Raw genomic sequence first — 20138 nt, 5'->3', positions numbered from 1 at the left:
AAAAAATGATCCTGCTGGAAAATAGGTAATAAGGTTGAATGGTAATAGGTAAGAAGGTTGAATGAAAAAGGTGGGTAGCAGCATTTTATGCTACATAAATACTGTTTGTTTTAATCTTGTTAGCACAGAGCTACAGGATTCGAAATTACATGTATCCAGGTAATAGTAGGGAACAGTGACATTGAAACAGATAACTGAATCGATTTAGAAAACAGGATAAGTTATTCCTTAAACATCTGTATGGAATAAATGGAAAGAAAAAACGGTGCTGTGAGGGAATTAGTTTTTGAAGACGCTCACTGGAGACCTCATGTAACTAAGAGTAAAACGCCACTGAGTTAAAGAACAGTTGTCTACCCTAAAAAAATATTGCACCCAGTCTAATAACTTACTAGGTTGGAAAGATAAGTTTGCCATTAATGAGATGTTGGGTTTTGTTCATGAAAAAATATTCTGACTTGTTTTCATTCATTAGAGTAGAATTCTAATTGTGTGTGTATGAGCAAGTATGAAAAGGAAAAAGGTCAGTGTGGAAATTACTTTTTAAAATTCTTGACTGCAAAATCATTTGATGCATTAAAAGGCCAGTTTTGGATAACAGCTCAGCCTACTTTAGAGGTAACATGAAAGCAGAAATTAGAAATATAAACACGTGTAGTAATTAATAGAAAAAGACTACACACATGGACGTTAATACCCATAGAAAGTATTAAGTGTAGAAAATTGAAAATTAAACTAAATGTGTTAGGTAAAAGCCCATGTCTCAGAATACTCAGGATAAGGGGAATTTCCTTAGTGCGTTATGAATAAAGTTATTGTGTAAATAGTATTGAGTATTGATAGAAAAAGGTGCAGAAAATAAGGTGTTCAGAATTGAGAAATTTAGAAATTAATAATTTATTCACATAACATGAAAAATATGGAGTATTCCCCAGCTGGCATAGAAAGTTCTCTTCCAAGAGTCCTGGAAGAATTGGCTGAGGAGCTCTCTGGGCTACTGACGGTAAGTTTAATGAGTTTGGGGACACAGGGAATTTAAGAGTACTGGAAGAGCGTAGGTGTTAGAGTACTAGTTTGAACAGAAAAGGGAAGCACCATTAACCAGAAAACTAGATTTTTATAAAAAATCAGTGCTGGAGAGGATTTGAGAAGTCATTTAGCTCCCTCTGCCCCAAAGCAACGTCAGTTTATGTAGAAACCAGTGTTTAATGTGTGTTAAAAGCTTTCTGTCGTGGAGATTCCCCAACTTCCCAATTAGTCTCAACTATCCCTCTTCTCTACAACTATAGGGGAAGTAAGGATTTTCCTGCAGTCTAACATAAAACTCTTTTCTTCTGTAATTTAAACCTCTTCTTCCTTGTTAACCATTAATAAAGAGAACAGATCATTCTCTTTGGCTTTAACTGCCTTCGATACACTTGAGGACTGTGACTGGATAGCCTCTCTAGTTTAACCTCCAAGATGCACGACTCCAGAGCAGTCAGGACTTTCCAGAGCACAGCCTTTCTAGAGATCTCGTCATTCATGTTGCTCTCTGGTGCTCTTTTGGCAAGTGATCCTTGTGTTTCTTGAAGGAAGGCACTGAAAACCAGGTACAGAACTCCCTTACAAAAGGCTTATACATGTTGAAGAGAGGGGAAGGATTGCTTTTTGTTTTTCACTGGCTCTAATCCTGTTTATTTGTCTCAGTCACACAACATTGCTGATACTTTGTTTGCTATGTGATTTGCTATGACCCCCCTATACTTTTTCTGCAGAATTGCTATCTAGACAGGGGCTCCCAGTCCTTTATTGCTGCAGCTCGTTAATCTTGCCTAAGCCAGATAGCTGTGGCATGCAAAATAATGGAAATGCTGGAAAAGGATTTAGTTGATATATATAGAATGATGTCAGTTCATTTGTTTCATAGAAAACAGGACTGGTCAAAAACCAAACAATTAAATCATTATTATTTTTTTTCCCAGTTGATTACATGTTAATTTCCAAAGATAACTCGCATATTGCTTATCTCTTCTTTCCTTCTCCATCAAGCAGACAAACCACAGAGGTAACATGTTTAGATTTTGTAAAGGATGACAAAATACCACAGAGTATTCTGACAGTAGAAAGCTTCTGAAAGTAGAAAGTGGAATTAATAAATGGGGGTCTAAGAAGCCGTGAAGTATTTTTCAGTGACTGGTAAATCACAGAACTGGAGATGTTCTTTATGCAGCATTCAAAATTCTGACTGGTCAACACTGTTCATTAGTAACATGGGAATAAAGCCAGCAGCTGACAAAAGAGTAGCAGAGCGGTAAGTAAATAAAGAGGATGTGCAGACAGAAACCAGACTGTATCACTTAGTAAAGGTCAGCCCTTAAAAGTAAAATGTGTTTTAATATAAACAAATGGATCAATGTATATTCAAGAAGAAAAATGCAACCTGAATTGACAAATAATGGTGAAAAGGAGCAATTCAGCAAAGGACAGTGATCTTGATAGATTAGTAGCTGCCTATGAGTGCTGTGCTGCCGTAAAAAATGGGCTGATGTGACCTGGGATATATAAACAGGATATGAAAATTGGGAAGGTTCTTTATCTTAATGAGTATTGTTAGAAGGAATGACTTCAGAATACTTTAGGTGATCCTTGTTTCAAAAAATGAAAGAAAAAAAGGCCATCAAAATTGAAAAAGAGTGCAGTCACTTCAGAAAAGAGCTGTAACAACTGTCTTGGGGGCTGGAAGTGAGAGACTTGAGAAGCTCAGGGTGTTCATCTTCTAAATGTGAACTGATTACAATTGATAAGTAAGTTCTCAGAGCAAAAAATATCGTGCCTGTCTCAGGATATCATCAGTCATAACTGCCCTACTGGAAGATAGTGAAACTTTCCATCTGCTACTTGTGCATCTTTTACCCTGCACAGCAGAGAGATCCTACATCCGTGAGCCTGGCATTGGCTTGCTGGCCAACCCAGCCAGCAGACAGCTAGGGCAAGCATGCTGCCAGGCCAACCAGGTTGTTACAACATGCCTAGACAAAATAAATAAATAAAAAAAAAGTATGCTATTGTGCCCAGTATAGAGGTAATGGTGAAATATATTAGTCTACAATGAGTGGGAGGTCAATCTAGGTGATCTGATAGCCTACTCTGATGTCAGACTATGAATCCGTGAAGTAATTTGGCTGAAATCCTTAATGCTTTTAAAACTCGTAGGTCAGACTGTCTGCAGCTGTGTGAAGAAAGGAGAAAAGAAATGGGTGACACGAATGTTCGGTTTTTCCTTTGTTGTACAGACAAGATTGTGGAGTTCATCTCCAGAGCAGTATTTTGGAATCAGAATTAAAAATCCACACTGCCAGTCCTCAGAGCTCTGATCATCATAATTTTAAATAAAGCAGTTCCCTCAGGACTGGGCAAAACTTCTAAAAAGATTAATTTCAATTGTAAAGTCTAATAATAGCAATGTAAGATATGTCAAAAAAAAAAAAGAAAATGGAGTTCATTACGGCATAATGAGTTATAATGGTGTAATATCTATTAAGGAATATACTGGAAAACAAAGCCGAACGCTTTTAACTTCTATGTACAAACTCTGCAGTTAACTAAAACAATAGGTTTATAGCTGCATGTTTAAGTCAGTACATTATTGTTGCCCAAGTGACAACATTCTTGGCTTAGTTAGTTAAAGAAAGATATGCAAGTGCTAAATCTAAGTTCTTTTTATTGAAAGAGATTTTTTAAAGGTTCATTTTGAATTGGGACATGCATGACTGTAATGGTAGAACTACGTTCTTTCATTCTTGTTCACTCAAAGTTCTACAGTCTGCATCACCTCAAAGATCTGGCTCCTACAGATGGAGGTTAGTGTCAGAAGTGTCAATAACATTGCTTAGTTGCAACCAATTTATCTATAGGTGTTTTTTTTCGTAAATGTTAATTTCAGTAGTTCCAGGCATCCACTTTTCTTATGTTGGCAGCTAATGGCTTGTCCATAATGACCTCTTTGCATGAAGTCTCATTTCAGAGGAATGGAACATTTTAAGGCAGAGAAAGGAGCATAAGCAAGTAGGCATGGGGACAAGGGTCAGTAAATAAAGCTTCCTGGTTCCATTAACTTTTTGGAGAATGTTCTCATTTTAAACATCATGCGTGTAGTGTCTACCATCTCTTTTCAGTCACTGTGCATGTGTATTTCCAGTTCCTTAGAAAATGACACCATTCTACAGCCAGCAGAGAAGCGTTCATTCCTGTATGTAACTCAGATGTATACATGCGAGCATTCCTCTTAGTCTGGATTTTTTTGGGCGGAGTGAATTTTCTGCCAAGGAGCTGTGAGTTGGAAGCTTCTTGGCAGTGCAAATTTGTCTGCCATCAGGTCTGTGCTGCTGGGGATAGACTGTTTCTTAATTACCTCATTTAAAGCTAGCTCGGGTATCTGTCCCATGCTGAAGTCTATTGTGTAGATATTTCCAAATCAGTGAAGTGTGTGAGGATTTTATTACTTTATCTGTGTCCTCATTTGTATAGCAGCTCCTGTTGATTTCACAGCTTTACAGGGGTTTGTATTTCTTTGTCATAAATTTACTGTTTACTTGATCTGCCATCATTTGCACATTTCTGATTGGTAATTTTTTTATGTCTTTTGATAGAAATCCTGTTGCAATGGCAGCCTTAATTTTAATGATCTTCATTTCTGACTTTGAAAGCGCTGCCATTCTAGTTCTGGTTATTTGCTGTTTGGTTGTTTGAATTCTCCAGTTTGAGGTTCTAGCTGATTTGGTGGCTATAGGTGAGCATATGTGACCATAAAAGATGCTTAGTAGGTAAAAATATATCAAAAATTGTATTTAGCAAACTCAGTTATTTGATGGGGATCATTTTGTGAATATATGCATGAAATATTAGAACATGGTTCACATACATTTGAATTTAGCATACTTTCAGTGATGAATTCACACCAGTTTTTAAGTTTTTTAATATATAGCTTTGAGCTTTCAGGTAGTACTTGATTAATTCAGGCAAGGAATTAATTAATTCAATTTTCACTGAAGAAATGAATTAGTTTTCCTTCCTGTATTTTGGTTCTTGTTCCTTCGAAGTATTAGTTTTGAATACCTCAATATTTATTAAATCACTGCCCTGCTACCACAAAAATCATGAAAGCGAAACAACATATTATACCCTGACACTGCTTTCAAGAGTCAGTTTCTGCCTGCAAGTCCATAGGTTTTGCAGTAAGTTCCAGTGCTTTTTATTTATATAATCATGTATGAAAGAATTAAAATCTCATCATAATATTACTTGATAAATAGCAAGACAGAATCTCAGTTGAGAAGCAAATATATTTATAAATTGCCTGTGCTGTCTGGGTTTGATTGAGAGACAGGGAGGAAGACATGGAGAAAAGAAAACAAACTCCTAAGATGAATTGAAATATTCTCAGAAACCAGCTGAGTGCTTGGTCTTGTCTATGAAAAGGAAATGTCAAAACCCACTGGCTTAAGTTTTTTGGAGGTGACAGATCCCCAGTACATTGTTGCTTGGAGGGTGATAGAGGAAGCTGATGCTTCACCAGCCAAATGTGAAGAGGCTCTGGAGCAAGAGTTTGGTAGCCTGATGTAAACAGCAAATACTACAACAAGTGTAAATCACAGCTTTGTAAGTAATCAGCAGAAGCAATGATCTCAGTAGGGACAGGGATTCCATTTTTTGGAAATAAAAGGGCATGTAAAATAAAAGGTTAAATTTGTCTTTGAGTTATTCACAAAGCTTCATAAACTGGTGAAGCATTGAAGAAGACAGAAGTAGAACCCTCCCCTTTGTGGAATATCCTTTTTAAAATGTCATTTATTTATTCAGATAAATCATTAAAAATTTATTTGGTTAATGTTGAGCTTTTTACCTGACTGTAAATTTGCTGATAAGGCTACTTCAATATGAAGTTAAAAGTCAACATACAGTCAAATATAGAATTCTAAGTGCTACTAATACGAGAGACAAAGGAAGGTGTTAGGCCAAGTTTCATCTAAGAAGCTGGCAAGTCCTAACGGTTTGCATGCTGATGTGTCTATTCCATAAGGCAAAAAAAAAAAAAAAAAACCTTACCTGACATCTACTCATAACGACGTAAATGCTTTATAGAAATATTATAGATAGCTGTAGAGTTTATTGTCTAAATAATCAATGTGCAGATCAGAGGTGGAAGATAATGCGCAACGGTATAAAACCCCAAAATGTATGCAAAGTGGTATCATGTTCCAAACTAATAGCTTAATTTTTCTCCATCATTTAGCTATCAGAAGGAGAATGGGTGTTTGTGGGCTGTAAGGAGGAACTGAGCCTTCAAAACATACTAACTTGACAATTAAAATCAACTGCACTATACCATACTTAATTTTATGTTAAATCATAATTTACATTTTTTAAATTAGATTAGAGGGTCAGATTAAACAATTCCATTAGAGGGCAGTAGTACACGTAGGTATGATATCTCATGTACTACGTATTTAGTTTACAGCCAGCTTCTTTATTTCTATGAGCTGTGTTCTGTATAATCTTTGCATTGTTACTGACAGGAAGAGAAAAATGATGATAGTGTAATTTAACATATTAGAATAGTGCAGAAATATTTTGTAATCTACAAACATGAACATTCTGTCATATATTAAAAAAAAAAAACAAATATGCCAGAAGATCTGCAAAATAATTGTAACAACTTTCAGCATTGTGATATTCCAGCTAAAATACCCACTCAAAAGTTGTTAGTCTTTCTGTTCTGAATTATACTTTGTGTATTGTATAACTTGCATTTCCTTCTTGAAAGTTTGGGTTTTTTTTCAAATATCTTTCTTTTGAAGATGTTTTTCCTTATTTTCTTAGCTTTAGTGCTCAAGTCCACATGCAGACTTTCTAGATTTCCAGGCAAAGGATTGCAAAATCATGCTTGCTTATTCAGGCACCATTTAATGATGAGGCATCAGTAATGTGTTGTGATTTGGCAATGGTTTTGGCAAGAGATATAGTTTTTGTATGAGTGATATTTTCTGAGATGCATAATAATGAAATGTAAACCTCAAAAGCTTAAATGTTTTTATTGTGTTGGAGTATTCATACTCCAATGTTTTCATTAAAGCTTTAATATTAAAGCTTTAATAGCTTTAAGCAGATGTACCTGGCTGATATGTCTAGTTCAGTTCATATTGGTTTATACTTTGCTGTACTTTATACTTGTATATGTCTAATCAAAACAACACCACAAACATATCGTTTCTTTTTCCACTTTCAGTTGTGTTGCTTGATACTACAGCTGCCCTCGGAGAACTAGGATGGAAAACATTTCCTTTAAATGGGGTAAGTCACTCACTATTTTGGCTTTATTGTCTTGAATTTGGCATTCCAACAGTACTAAAGTGAATGACTATTATAACTGAGTCAATATTCCTGTAGTATGGACTCACAGGAAAGATTTTAGTTGTTCTCAGGACTGGAGCAGCGTGTGTTGTAATAACAGGAAGAACAGATGCAAGAATGACATGAGTACACATTACTATGCCCTTCTCTGGCTTTTCTGCTTAGGAATCTATCCCATTTAAAAATCTAATTCTAACTGTTACATATCATAAAGTTACATATTAAAAATTCTTATTTTGGAGGATGCGTTTATGAATACATTTTTGTGAATTAAAAGGAAAAGTTTTGATTTTGTAACATGATTGAAGTGAGGATTAATATGGACTTTAGAATCTGGTAAAATGGTATCAGGTTTGCTAAATCAGGAAAACATTACAAATATGTTAATGCCATTAAGCCAGTAGAAACATGTAGGGAAAATATTTAAATAGTATTTTCTTGTTTTCATCCACTTACCGTTCTAGGTAAAAGTTCTCTATTCCAGTTTAACATTTTACACAGTTTCACTGTGCTGCTAGTACAGATTGTCAGGCACTTGACATTGTGTTAAGGGCCTCATAGAGTTGCAGGTACCTGATATATTTGGAGGTGGTATGGCTAGATGAGGGTGGGGAAGAGGTGCATTTTTGCTTTTTGAAGTACAGCCATCAGTGCTTTGCCAGGGGCTACGCAGAGTCTGTGTCTTCCTTCCACCCAGTTGGTGCACTTAACAGAACATCAGAGGCATTTGTAGTTTAACTTTTTAATTAAGATACAGTGCACTAAAACATTTGACACCTATTCCATCAGCTACTGATGTCACTGTATGTACAGCTCTTGATCGCGTGTCATGTGTTTTTATATTAGCTGGCATTCTCTCTTAATTCTTGTGTGTGACATAATTTCTTGATGCTCTGAAATGAGCTCAAAGTTCTGTTTTTCTGAGTGAGAAATCTTGTTTAATTTTTAATTATTTTATTTCTTGTGATCTATTCCAGAAGGAAGTAGAAATTGTCTATCCTCAGCACCTCAATAATCCATTTTTATAAAATACCTTCTGTGTCTTTGCCTTCAGGGATTTCAAGCAATGTTACCTTTCTTAATCTCAGCCTATTCTCAACTTTATGATGTATTCTTTTTCAGGGTTTTTCAGTCCATTGTATCCCTAGACACATTTCAGTCTGTTATAGATACTTCTGTATTTTTCATTTTGTATGAAGTCTCATGCAGTGTACATTATAATTCTGAAAGTTTTTTCCTTCAGAATTCCTAGACAAAGCAAATATTGTCATATATTAAATTCCTCACAGTATTTTTGCATTATTTGCTCTAGAAAAAAAAATAATATTGTCATATAGTATGATGAGAAAATACAGCAAAAAATTTTTGCTCTCGTTTTGTGGTAAATCCCGCTGGATTGGACAAGGAGGCTGGCATTTGGAAAGTAGACAGGATATAATTTCAGTTTTTCTGTAAATTCTTAAAAGCTTCAGTTACTCCAGTGACAATAACCACAATATAGAAGCATAAAAAGGCAATAAAAGTTGATTTAAAACATAACTGTTACAAAATATCTCTTTTGGTTGGTCATTCCTATCCTATCCTATCCTATCCTACCCTATCCTACCCTATCCTATCCTATCCTTAACTTTACTTTTGCACCATGTTGAGGTTTTCACGGAAATTGCCTTTGCTGCATGTTAAGAACAGGCAGCACATACTAGAATACAAAGAGCTTACCTTTGAGGCAGTAGTTGGGATTCAATTATTAGATAATTTCCCTATAAGTAAAATTCATTTAAAAAAAAAAAAAAGAAGAAAAAAGAAAAAAAAAGGTAGCTAAAGTAAATGTGTGGGAGAAAAGCAGTCTGTAGCGTGAGGAAAACATGCAGAGTAAGGCTTACTGGGACATTTAATAGAAAAATCCAGTGAAAATTACCATTTTCAGGTAAGAACTGGATAAATGCAGTATGGAGAGGTAGTAACTGTGAACTTAGAAAAAAATGTGTCTAAACTGTGCATTAATTAATATAAGCTGTAAATTGGATAAAGGTTCGTGAGCACTTCAGCAAAGAAGCTTTGCAACAGATTTTGGAGAGTTGTACAGATGAGAGGAATATGTGATTTGGGGAAGAAGCATGAGCACTTTAGGAAAGAGACTGTAAGCCATTGGTCACATACAGCAGCAGATGACTAGATATGCTGAAAAACGAAGTCCTCCATTTCTCACAGAGTCACGTAGGAAAATATCTTAGGTCAATGTACTGGTCCTGTAAAGTTTGTTGTGAGCACTCGGAGGTAGTGGCAATGCTGGACCTCTGCAGAAAGAAGGAACAAACAACAAAGCAAAATAGTGAAGACAAATGAATTCATTGAAATGAGACTTTTCTCACTGAGAGTTATGCAAAAGTGCTGATTAAAATCAATGTTTGCTGATTTTTCTGGGTTAGTCTCATTCTGACAAACTTCATTAAAATATAGCAAATGTACTTGTTGTTTTGGGTAGTTGATCATACTGAAGAATTGCATACAACTATTAAAATATGCAACATTGCTTATAAAATATTAAATATACTAAAATTAAAAACTAAAGTGGAATATATTTCTCAACTATTTCTATTTAAATTATTCTGGGATCCTGTACCTTATGTGAAGGTGAGAAGATTATTGAGTTTACAAATGTTCAGGTAATTAACAGAATATTACATTTATATGCTTCTTCATGTCCATTTTTTATGTGGTCTATGAAACAAAAAGCCAATATTTGTGTTACTTGACACCTGATTCTTTTCAAAACTTAAGGTAAAATTTAAGGTGACAAGGTCACCCAATTGGTGGATGAAGGGAAGGCAGTGGACGTAATCTTTCTGGATTTCAGTAAGGCCTTTGATACAGTCCCCGATGGTATCCTTCTGGACAAATTGTCCAGCTGTGAGATAAACAGGTTCACATGACACCAGATGATGACCTGGCAGCCAAGAGGGCAAACTGCATTTTAGGATGCACTGAATACAGCACAGCCAGCTGGTCAAAAGAGGAGATTCGTTTGCTGTATTTAGCCTTCGTGCAGCCTCACCTTGAACATTGCATGTGGCTCTGGGCCCCATGATATAAAAAGGATGTTAAAGACCCTTCAAGCATCCAGAGGAGCGCAATAGAACTGGTAAAAGAGCTGGAAGGCATGTCCCATGAGGAAAGGCTGAGGACATCTGAGTTGTCTAATGTGGATAAGAGAACGCTCAGAGGCAGCGTCATTGCTCTCTACAACATCCTGAGAAGGAGAAGCATAGAGTGAGGTGCCAGTCTCTGCTCCCTGGTCACTGATAACAGGATTCAAGGGAGTGGCACAAAGCTGTACCAGGAAGGTTCAGAGTAGGCATAAGGAAAAAAAATCTTTACTGTGAGAGTGGTCAAACACTGGAACAGGCTTCCTAGACAGGTGGTTGATGTCCCATGTCTGTCAATGTTCAAGAGACATTTGGGTAATGCCCTTAACAATATGCTTTAAATTTGGTTATCCCTGAAGAGGTCAGACAGTTGGACTAGATGAGCTTTGAAGGCCCCTTGCAACTGAACTATCCTATCCTACCCTACCCTACCCTATCCTATCCCGTTTTCCTGAAGAGTGACTGTTTTTCGTTTGCTTGTTCTTTTGATAGAGACTTTTTTTCTGATACTGTGTAAATTGTACATGCACATTGCTCTCTACAGTTACCTTAAAGGAGGCTGTAAAGAGGTGGGGGTTGGTCTGTTCTCCTACGTGCCTGGTGACAGGACGAGGGGGAATGGGCGAAAGTTGCGACAGGGGAGTTTTAGGTTGGATGTTAGGAAGTACTTCTTTACCGAAAGGGTTATTAAGCATTGGAATGGGCTGCCCAGGGAGGTGGTGGAGTCACCATCCCTGGAGGTCTTTAAAAGACGTTTAGATGTAGAGCTTAGCGATATGGTTTAGTGGAGTACTTAGTGTTAGGTCAGAGGTTGGACTCGATGATCTTGAGGTCTCTTCCAACCTAGAAATCTGTGATACTGTGATACTTTAATCAACTATTTTATCAAAAAGTAAGAGTAAGTGCGGTGTTTATGTGTGCAACAAAAAAGACCTTGACATATAGTTACAAAGCTACTCTGACTTTAGAACATTTTCAGTGGTAGAAGAATGGGATGATGATGTTCTTGAGACTGACATTAACAGAAGTCATTAATTTATGGGCATACTCAGTCACAAAGAATGTTTCCATTAAATTAAATAGCAACTGAAATATTAATGTTTGGGATTTGTGTAATATTGAGTATGCCTCAGCGATTTTAAACTAACTGGCTAGGGTGAAGTGGAAGAAAAAATTAGAAGTAGGTATTCTTCTGAAATTTGCAGAACCTTCACCTTCACCTCCCCGGTTTTCTATTTATAGTATAGTCATAATGCAAAAAAAAAGGTTGTAAGCTTTCAGCAGTTTTGGTAACCTCCAGAGGCACCTACCCAAGCAAGCAAAGATACAACACTTTTTTTTAATGTGGCATTTGTATGCAGTGTCATCATTTAGCTGCAACAATGAGTCATGCTCAACAGTGTTATCCATTCTTTAGTAATACTATATGTGATTTTACTATTTCATTTTCTTCCCAGTTGTTTGTACAACCTTTCTCAAGTTCAAGAATACAGCACTTTCTCTTACAAATGTATTTTCTTTGTTTGCTTGTCAGATTTTTTTCCTTGTTTTTTGATTGGGTAATAAATTAAGTGCTTAGAGCTACAAAAATGCAGCGTAAAACATTAATATCCTTGAGGTCGATAGAATCAGCTTTTGTTGATTGAGTTCCAATTTAGCTTCTCAGTGATGGGCTGTACAAAAATTCTGCTTTAATAATGAACCATCTGATACTTACTCTGTTCATTGGTCTGTGCTTCAGAATGAAGATAGAACTTTACTCATCTGTTACTCCTTAACCTTGAAAATGCAGAAGTTTTGCCTGGATTTGTCCAAAAAATGGGAAGGAACCCCCTCATAGATTTAAAAAGAGGTTTTGAGTGTGAGCAAGTGGACAGGCCAGTTGAGTTCGTATGAACCATTATCCATGGTTACAGCTAGAGTCAATTCACTGAACGGAATTAAATTTGTTAGATTTTTTCACTACTGTGTGTGGTGCTATGATTCTTAGAAGGTCTTCCCCCCCCCCCCTTTTTTTTTTCCTATGGGATTAAACACTTATTCAGCAATTAATACCATTTTGAAATTTAGGAAGGAAAGGAATGCAGTGATCCTCAACCTTCAGTTATCCATTAGCAGTAATGCTAATACGATAATGTGCCTTGGACAACTCCAGGTTTGGTCTGTTTGTTTGTTTTTTCTTTCTGACTTAAATTTATTTATCTAATTTTAGTTTCCCACTGCATTAAGCAATGTAACAGAATTTTGTGAATAAAATCTGCGTGTGAGCTATGGATTGGAGAGCACTGCCATAAGGGCCTGTCTATTGCTGATAAACTTCTACCATAAATACTTCTACTTAAATCTAAGAACTCCTTATTTTGCATGAGTTAAATCTACTTTGCAAGTGGTAATTTGGAACAAAGTGTTCTTGTTGGAAAAATAAAATTAATAATGAAGAATTTCTTTGCTTCTAACATCATCTAACTTTACATTTCCATGTTGACACTTAATAAACTCCAAAAATATTTTAAATGTAGCACAAAAGAAGGGCAAGGTGACTCATAGCACAAGTCTATGAGAAATTATTTACGTGTGGAAGGGGCTTGCAGAAGCTACCTTGACTTATCATTGCAGGGAAAATGTATAGCCTCTGCAGTAAAAAGCCTACTAGAAGTTTCCTACATTATTTGACAGCTGCGTAAGTGATGAAACTATTTTAATCCCAGTTCCTGTAGTTATCTGAACAACTTCCTTGTAATTTTTTTAAATTGATTTATCCACGGAAGTAAGTCTATTTTAAATATCTTCTTTCTTTGGGTGATCATTTAAGATTTTGCACAACTGTCACTAATATGCAGTTCTATGTTTTTTTCTGTTCGGAATTTGTTGAGATTGAGCTCGTCAAAGTACTGGTGTTTTTTCCCCCTACCAGACTGATTATTTTACCCTCTGTTAAAATAATTGTTTTAATTTATATATATCTGTCTACAAATCACTTTTAGCTCCTTCTTAAGTAATTAGAAGACATTGCTAGGGTTTATGGTGACATGCTCTTGAACAGCTTACTAGTATTTGTCATATCACTACTTATTTGCTAATCCTTTTTTTTTTTTTTAATTTTGTTTGTAATCAGAGCTGATATAGAAGTTTTCCAGTGCTAACCTTCAAAACACTTCTTTCAGTGTACCTGCATCCACTCTTCTTTATTTTGTAACAGTTAGCTCTTACGGTGATTGGGCCAGTATGTCTACGGAGCATTCTTATTCTTACTCAGGATTTTTAAGTATCAATTTTTTTAGCTGGATTAATTATTTTTTAGAATATTCTGAATTTCCTTTGAAATCACATAAAAGCACTTATAAAGAACGAGAGAGAAGCTTAGGCCCTTTCCTCTATTAAAATTATCAATAAACAAAGCAACTGGCAGAAAAAGTAACACTCTCCAGTAAGAAGTCTTTGCATGCATATAGAGTAGAAAACTGTGTAGGAAGTCAAGTTAACTTAAAGAAAAGCTAAAAGAAGGAAAAGACTTTACTGTGGGAAGTGATAATACAAGTAACAGGTTCAGCTTGAGGCTCAACAAAATATAGTATAAGGGGATATAACATGAAAATAAGAAATGTTGAAGTGCTAAGAAAATATTAAAAAGTGAAACCCGAGCAAGTATCTGAAATATAAGGCTAACCTGTTTATAATGAAATCCTTAACACAAACGGTAAGTGAGGTTAGTGCATTAAACATGCTCAGGCAGCAGTATGGCATCATAAGAAAAAGATAGGGAATGCATTGTAGATATGGTGATACTCAGTGCCCATAATTTAGTTCTGCATTTCATGTTATCTTGTTATCTACAAGCAGAAGAGTACTACATGGTACTAAAGCATAACAACAAATAAATGGTACAGATTATAGCACGAAAGAAATGCAAAGTCTCCTAACTGTAGTTGGCAGCTGTTTGGATTTGTCTATGAAATAGAAACCAGATGAGTTATCTGTATTTGCAAACAGATATATTTACATATCCACATGGCCACATCAATATTGATTTTAAGCTTTGATTTGAAAATTTCATGTAGCAGTGTGAATTATAATATCATCAATACTTTCAGTCTTCACTTTCAATACTGTAACTATTAGAACACAATAGATATTTAAATTCTTTATGATCAGAAAGATCAATTTGTCAGTTCATCCTTATTTATCAGGAGCTGGAAGATTTCAAGCATTGTCATTATGTTAACCCTGTAACAAGAATTTCACGGAAGTATATATTTTTAAAAGACGTCAAGAAGCTTTCATTTATTCCATTAATTAATTAGATTTTTTTTTTAAAGTTCCTACTGTTTGATTCTTCCTTCTTACCCTAATATTGTATCTAAGTAGATTAAGTTCTTCATTGCTCCTCCTCCTGTACTCCAAAATTCAAATCAGTATGTGACTCTTTTTTTTCAAAAGCACAGACACAAGTATGCAGTATTTGACAGTCAATTTCATTATTTTCTACAGTTACAAATTGTCATGCCACTTTTCTTTATTATTCTCCTGTTTAAACATCAAAGAGTTCCCACTAGGCTTTCTCTCTATAGTAATAATATTAGGAGATCATGTTCAGTTGATCTTCACCATGACTCACAGTTGTCTTCCAGAACTGCTGTTATATAACACACAGTAATCTATTCATTAGGTATAAGTGGTATTCCCGCTCCTAGGTATGTAAATATACATCATCCTTGAGTGAGTTTTCCTGACCAAAATATTTATATCAACCTGTATGATTTTGTGTTCTAAATATTTACCCAGCAATGTTCCATTGAATAGTCTCATTAGAAAAAAACTGAATAATGTTTCATTATTGATAGCTCCCGTATTATATATATGATGCTAAGTAACTGTATGATATATAGTCGTACTTCTTAGCCTCTGTAGTCTGTGCTTGAATGCTGTAAAATAGTTTTAATAGTATATTGTGTGATACTCAATTTAATGGCATTTTTAGGCTGATTTGTGTGGTGAATAAGATAGTCTAGGGCGTTTAGAAGTGTAATTAAGAAATTTGATTCTATTTATCAGTTCCTAGTCTGACAACAGTGTGTGATTGGAGAGCTGTGACTTAGTGAACAAGACATCATTGCTTCTTTAATGGCATGCTGTGGTGGGTTGACCCCATGGCAGCTGAGTCCAGATGTAGTTACTAGCTCATTCCCAACCAACAGGATAGGGTAGAGACCTGGAAGGGCAAAAGTGAGAAAAAATCATGGGACGAGATAAAGACAATTAAAAAATGGGGGGGGGGGGGGGGGGGGGGGGGGGGGGGGGGGATGCAAAGGCAGTGACTCACCACCTCCTACCAGCAGATTCTGAGACTCTGAGACTGCTTTGAAGAAAACTCACCCCTGGCTTTATTGCTGAGGATGATGTTATATGGAATGGGATATCCCTTTGGTCAGCTGGGGACAGCTGCCAACCTCTTGCCCACCCCTAGTCTACTCCTTAAGGGTTCAGAGTAAGCAACAGAGAAGGCATTGATGCTGTGCAAGCACTGTTCAGCAATAATTTAAACACTGGTGTGTTATCAACACTGTTTTGGTCACCAATCTAAAACACAGCACCATACAGGTGGCTATGAAGAAAATGAACTCCATCCCTGCCAGATCCAGTACACATACTTAATTCTAAAGTTCTGTGGAAGTCAATGGGAAAAAAATGCCAATACCAAGAAAGACTCACATTCTGAAGGTGTTTTATTCCAAGGAAATAGCTTTGAACAGTTCATGGAACAGAGAATTACATCCATGTAGGTAGATGCTGCAGCAGTAGCAAGAAGCAGAGCTATAACCAGGAATTGAGGACATTTCTGAGAAGAAACAATGCGTCCAAAAGCGTAAATTTTTCCCTCTCTTAGAGCAGTCCAACTGTAACATGTAGTTATACCTATGAAAGCTCAGCAGCCAGATTTTGGAGGTGTCACCGAGATGGTGGTTTTAATAACAAGTTTAATAGAAGTTAGGGATTTAGCTGTTAGAACATTTAACAGAGATGAAGGAAATGAAAGAAGCTATTCAGATTTTCACACAATATGGGGAATTTACAGAGATGACACTAAGAAAAATATTTTAAAATGCTTAGTTGAGCTGTAATTTGGACATCATCAGGCCAATGCTCTACCACACCTTATTTAAAATCCTTTTTGATGTTTGAGGCATGCTGTATAAGGAAAGAGGTAAGACGAGGGTCATTTTTCTTGAGATTAATATCTATCTGCAGGGATTTAATGATTAGGCACATCCAAGATCTAGTTAACTGTCTAAGAAAGATTTTCTAGAGGACTTACTGTTTCTAATCTGAGGTGATTTGCCTTTGAGAGTCAACTTTCGTGTTTCATTTAAGAACACCTCTTAGAACATAAAAGGTTTTCTTGAAGAGTGTATGTCCCTGTGACTACCAATGTCCAAGTAATTTGACAAATGCCTAAGTTTTTTGTTTTACCTGTATTTCCTGTTAGAGTGTCAAAAATCTTAATTTGTGTGCATACGTAACCTGAAAACCCTAGCTATAACCGCTGGGGATTTGAGTACCTATTGAATGGATGCACGGTTACCAGAGCATTTTGCGTCTATAATGGTTAAATTCACAAAATATGCCAGGCACTGTGAAGAAGAGATATTTATCACCCTGTTTTTTTCTTTTTCTTTTGTTCATGCACTTGGGCAATATTTTGATTGTTTTTCATCTGGTTTTGTGTGAAACGTCTAATTACAGATTCCACAGAGGATAGCTATTGGCAAAACATAGTCATATTCTTATTTGGATATTGCAAACACATTGGGACCCATTTGTGCTTGCCACTGTGCAGTCACAGATCTAAAGCATTCATAGACTAAAAGATGAGATATAATTAGCTGTAAATTAAAAAAAAAAAAAAAAAACTTGGACGAAAGCATGTATAATAGAGGATTATAAACAAATTTGAATGGTTCAGTAGCGAACAGCTGTATGCTTAAATAGTAATCTGTAAAATTAAAGTGATAGAAGTAGTCTCTAAACTGCTCAATCAATTTTTTTTTTTTTAAATCTGCTCTATGGTAAGTCTGAACTTTATGATAGTAATTCGGCATATACTTTTTGAATTATTTTTTATTCTTGTTTAACTTAGATGGTATTGTGTACAAATATGTTCTTAGTAAAAGCAAAATTTCCTGTCCATAACTGGAATCGTTTCTATAGGATATCTGCTAAGCAGAAACGTTTTTGTTTTTTTTTTAACTGGTTTTGTAGCAGGATAACTTCTCACTAGGATGTCAGGCTAGGAGTTTGTCATCTCCATTTCATCTTCTTTGACTATTCTAACATTTAGCATAAAAACATACCAAAAGAGTGAAATCCGTGTTGAATCCACATAGCTGAAATTCAAGTCTATCACCTTAATAATGGAGCAGTCTGACATTTAATGAGGCTTTCTTTTCTTGCCCAAGATCAGACTTCCCCCACTGCCTTCATACACCACCTACTCTTCACTTTCTTACTTGTCTGTATGCTTTTATGACCATTAAGGACTTTGTGTTTTGTTAAAAGTCCCTTTTTAGTAGGGCCAGGAATATAATAAAGAAAATGGAAACAAAGCAGGCAGTCTTGTAATCTTTGATGCAGTGAAAGTACTACTTATAATGTAAACCTTCTTTCCTTAAAAATGCTTGTTTGTACTCTGGTTAGAACTAGTTCATGCTCTCAGTGCCTGGAAACTGCCAAATAGCAAATGTAAAACTGTTCGCTTCATTTTCTTAGGATACTGATTTGTAATGTATCTTGTCTAACACAGGCAATTTAATTATAATGTACACTGAAATTTGATTATTTTTCAGTGCATGTTTTATATTATATAGCAAAAGAAGGTACAGAGTGGCAGTAGCAGTATTTATACTTTCTGTTACGTTTCCCATTGTAGATATGAGAAGCACTGTAAGTAGTCGAGCACATCTATCTCTTTCTGTTGTGCAACCCCACAAAATATATACTAAATCCTATATTTTTTTTTTCAAAAATACATTGGTTGGAAGTTAAAATGAGCAGAAATAGCACACATGGGTTGCACATCTATGTACCTAATGCATGGAAAATAGCTTTTAATACACTGTAGATTTCACCTTCATATCTTGGTTTACCAAAAGGAGCAGTAAGAAATAAAAGAAAGTAAAATTTAGCGAAAATTAACATATTCTTGCCTTTTCTATAGGGAAAAATATTTTGAAAAGAAAAACATACTCAACTGGAGAAGCAAGTATGATTGATTTAAAAATAGTATGGGATATATTTTCAGCAGTGTTGAATTACAGAATTTTTACTGTTTCTGCCAGCATCTAGATAGTTTGAAATTCAAAAAAAATCATTTATAATTGAAGTGAAAAAATTCACTTAATTCCCAATCAAATATAATATTGTTCTGATATAATTCAGCATTCACTCTGCACAAGCATGTAGCTATAAAGAACATCAAACTGAATGTTGCTTTTATTACAAAATCATGGAAAAGAAAGGACAAAAAGAAAGTAGAAGAAAAGCAATATTTATGGAAATACGAGGTACATACTGAACATCTCTTTAATAGAACCAGTGTATTTTTGGAGACTAAGAACAGCTATACTGAACTCATGGGAACTACCCCTTGGAATTCTTATGTGCATTGGAAATGCTCTCATAAATGCTTAAGTGGTTGATAAATACCTAGGTATTCTGAAAAGTATTCTCTGTGGATTGTTTAAAAGCCACAAAATGTTTTTTTTTTTTTTTTCTTCCCCAGAGAAAAATATAAAAGTGGCAGCAGCAAAGATTCTTCACTGTCTCGGTTGCTGCTTTTTGCTTGCATGCTGTGTTCAGTAATTGAGGGAAATTCTTGACAGATTGTTGCTGTCTTTTTATCCTTTTAGTGACAGGAATAATTATTTTCTAAAAGTGGATCTTCTATGTGTAATGAAAGTAAAATAATTTATATATTCTTAAGGGTTTTCAGTAGCCTGACCTTGTATTGGAAGCCCTTACTTGGAATTAAAAGAAAAGGAATTGAAACAAAAAAAAATGAACTGTGTTTTTGAACATTTTCCTGATATTTTGATGCAGTGACTTACTTCTTGAAGTTACAGAAAAGTGACCAATTTGTCAAGAAATCTGTAAGCTTGAGGCATTTTTCAAGCCTCTTTTAAATACTTAAGTGCACATATAATCCCCTTTGCAAATTGCAGTAAATCATTTACATTCCAATATTGCTTTCAATTATAAGACCTTACACGGGTTTTCACAGTTGTAAGGATGGAAGGATTGTACACGAATAGTTTTTCTGCTCTGTAGGAATTCTCGCCAAATGGGTCTTGCTAGAGCAATTAAGACCAGTTTGTTTGGGGCACACTTAAATAGAGCTCTACTTCCCAGATTTTTTTTTTCCCTTCTGGTGCTGACACAGACTTTTCCATTTCTTTTTGAGTAAGTGTGGACCAAGAGGGACTCTATCACTACCATTTTGACGCTGTCTGGAAACTTGACGTTAGTTGCAGTCCTCAAGAGCTTAACACATTTGATTTTCTTCCTTGTAGTTAGACAGTTTTCTCCCTGCTTTGCTTTGCTCCATTT

At 35.6% G+C, this 20138-nt stretch overlaps 1 protein-coding gene across 8 annotated transcripts in view; it reads left to right on the top strand.

Moving 5' to 3' along the window:
* Positions 1-20138, top strand: part of EPHA6 (EPH receptor A6) — a 517785-nt gene that overhangs the window by 25831 nt on the left and 471816 nt on the right. For all 8 annotated transcript variants that reach the window (XM_067001793.1, XM_067001791.1, XM_067001836.1 and 5 more), the window contains exon 2: positions 7268-7332. In XM_067001793.1, the coding sequence (XP_066857894.1) occupies positions 7268-7332 (65 nt within the window). The remainder of the gene's footprint in view (positions 1-7267; positions 7333-20138) is intronic.

The sequence above is a fragment of the Anser cygnoides genome, chromosome 1 (genome assembly GCF_040182565.1).
Source record: "Anser cygnoides isolate HZ-2024a breed goose chromosome 1, Taihu_goose_T2T_genome, whole genome shotgun sequence".
NCBI lineage: Eukaryota > Metazoa > Chordata > Aves > Anseriformes > Anatidae > Anser > Anser cygnoides.
The sequence above is the reverse complement of the archived record's forward strand: the minus strand, read 5'-3'. Positions and strand labels throughout refer to the sequence as shown.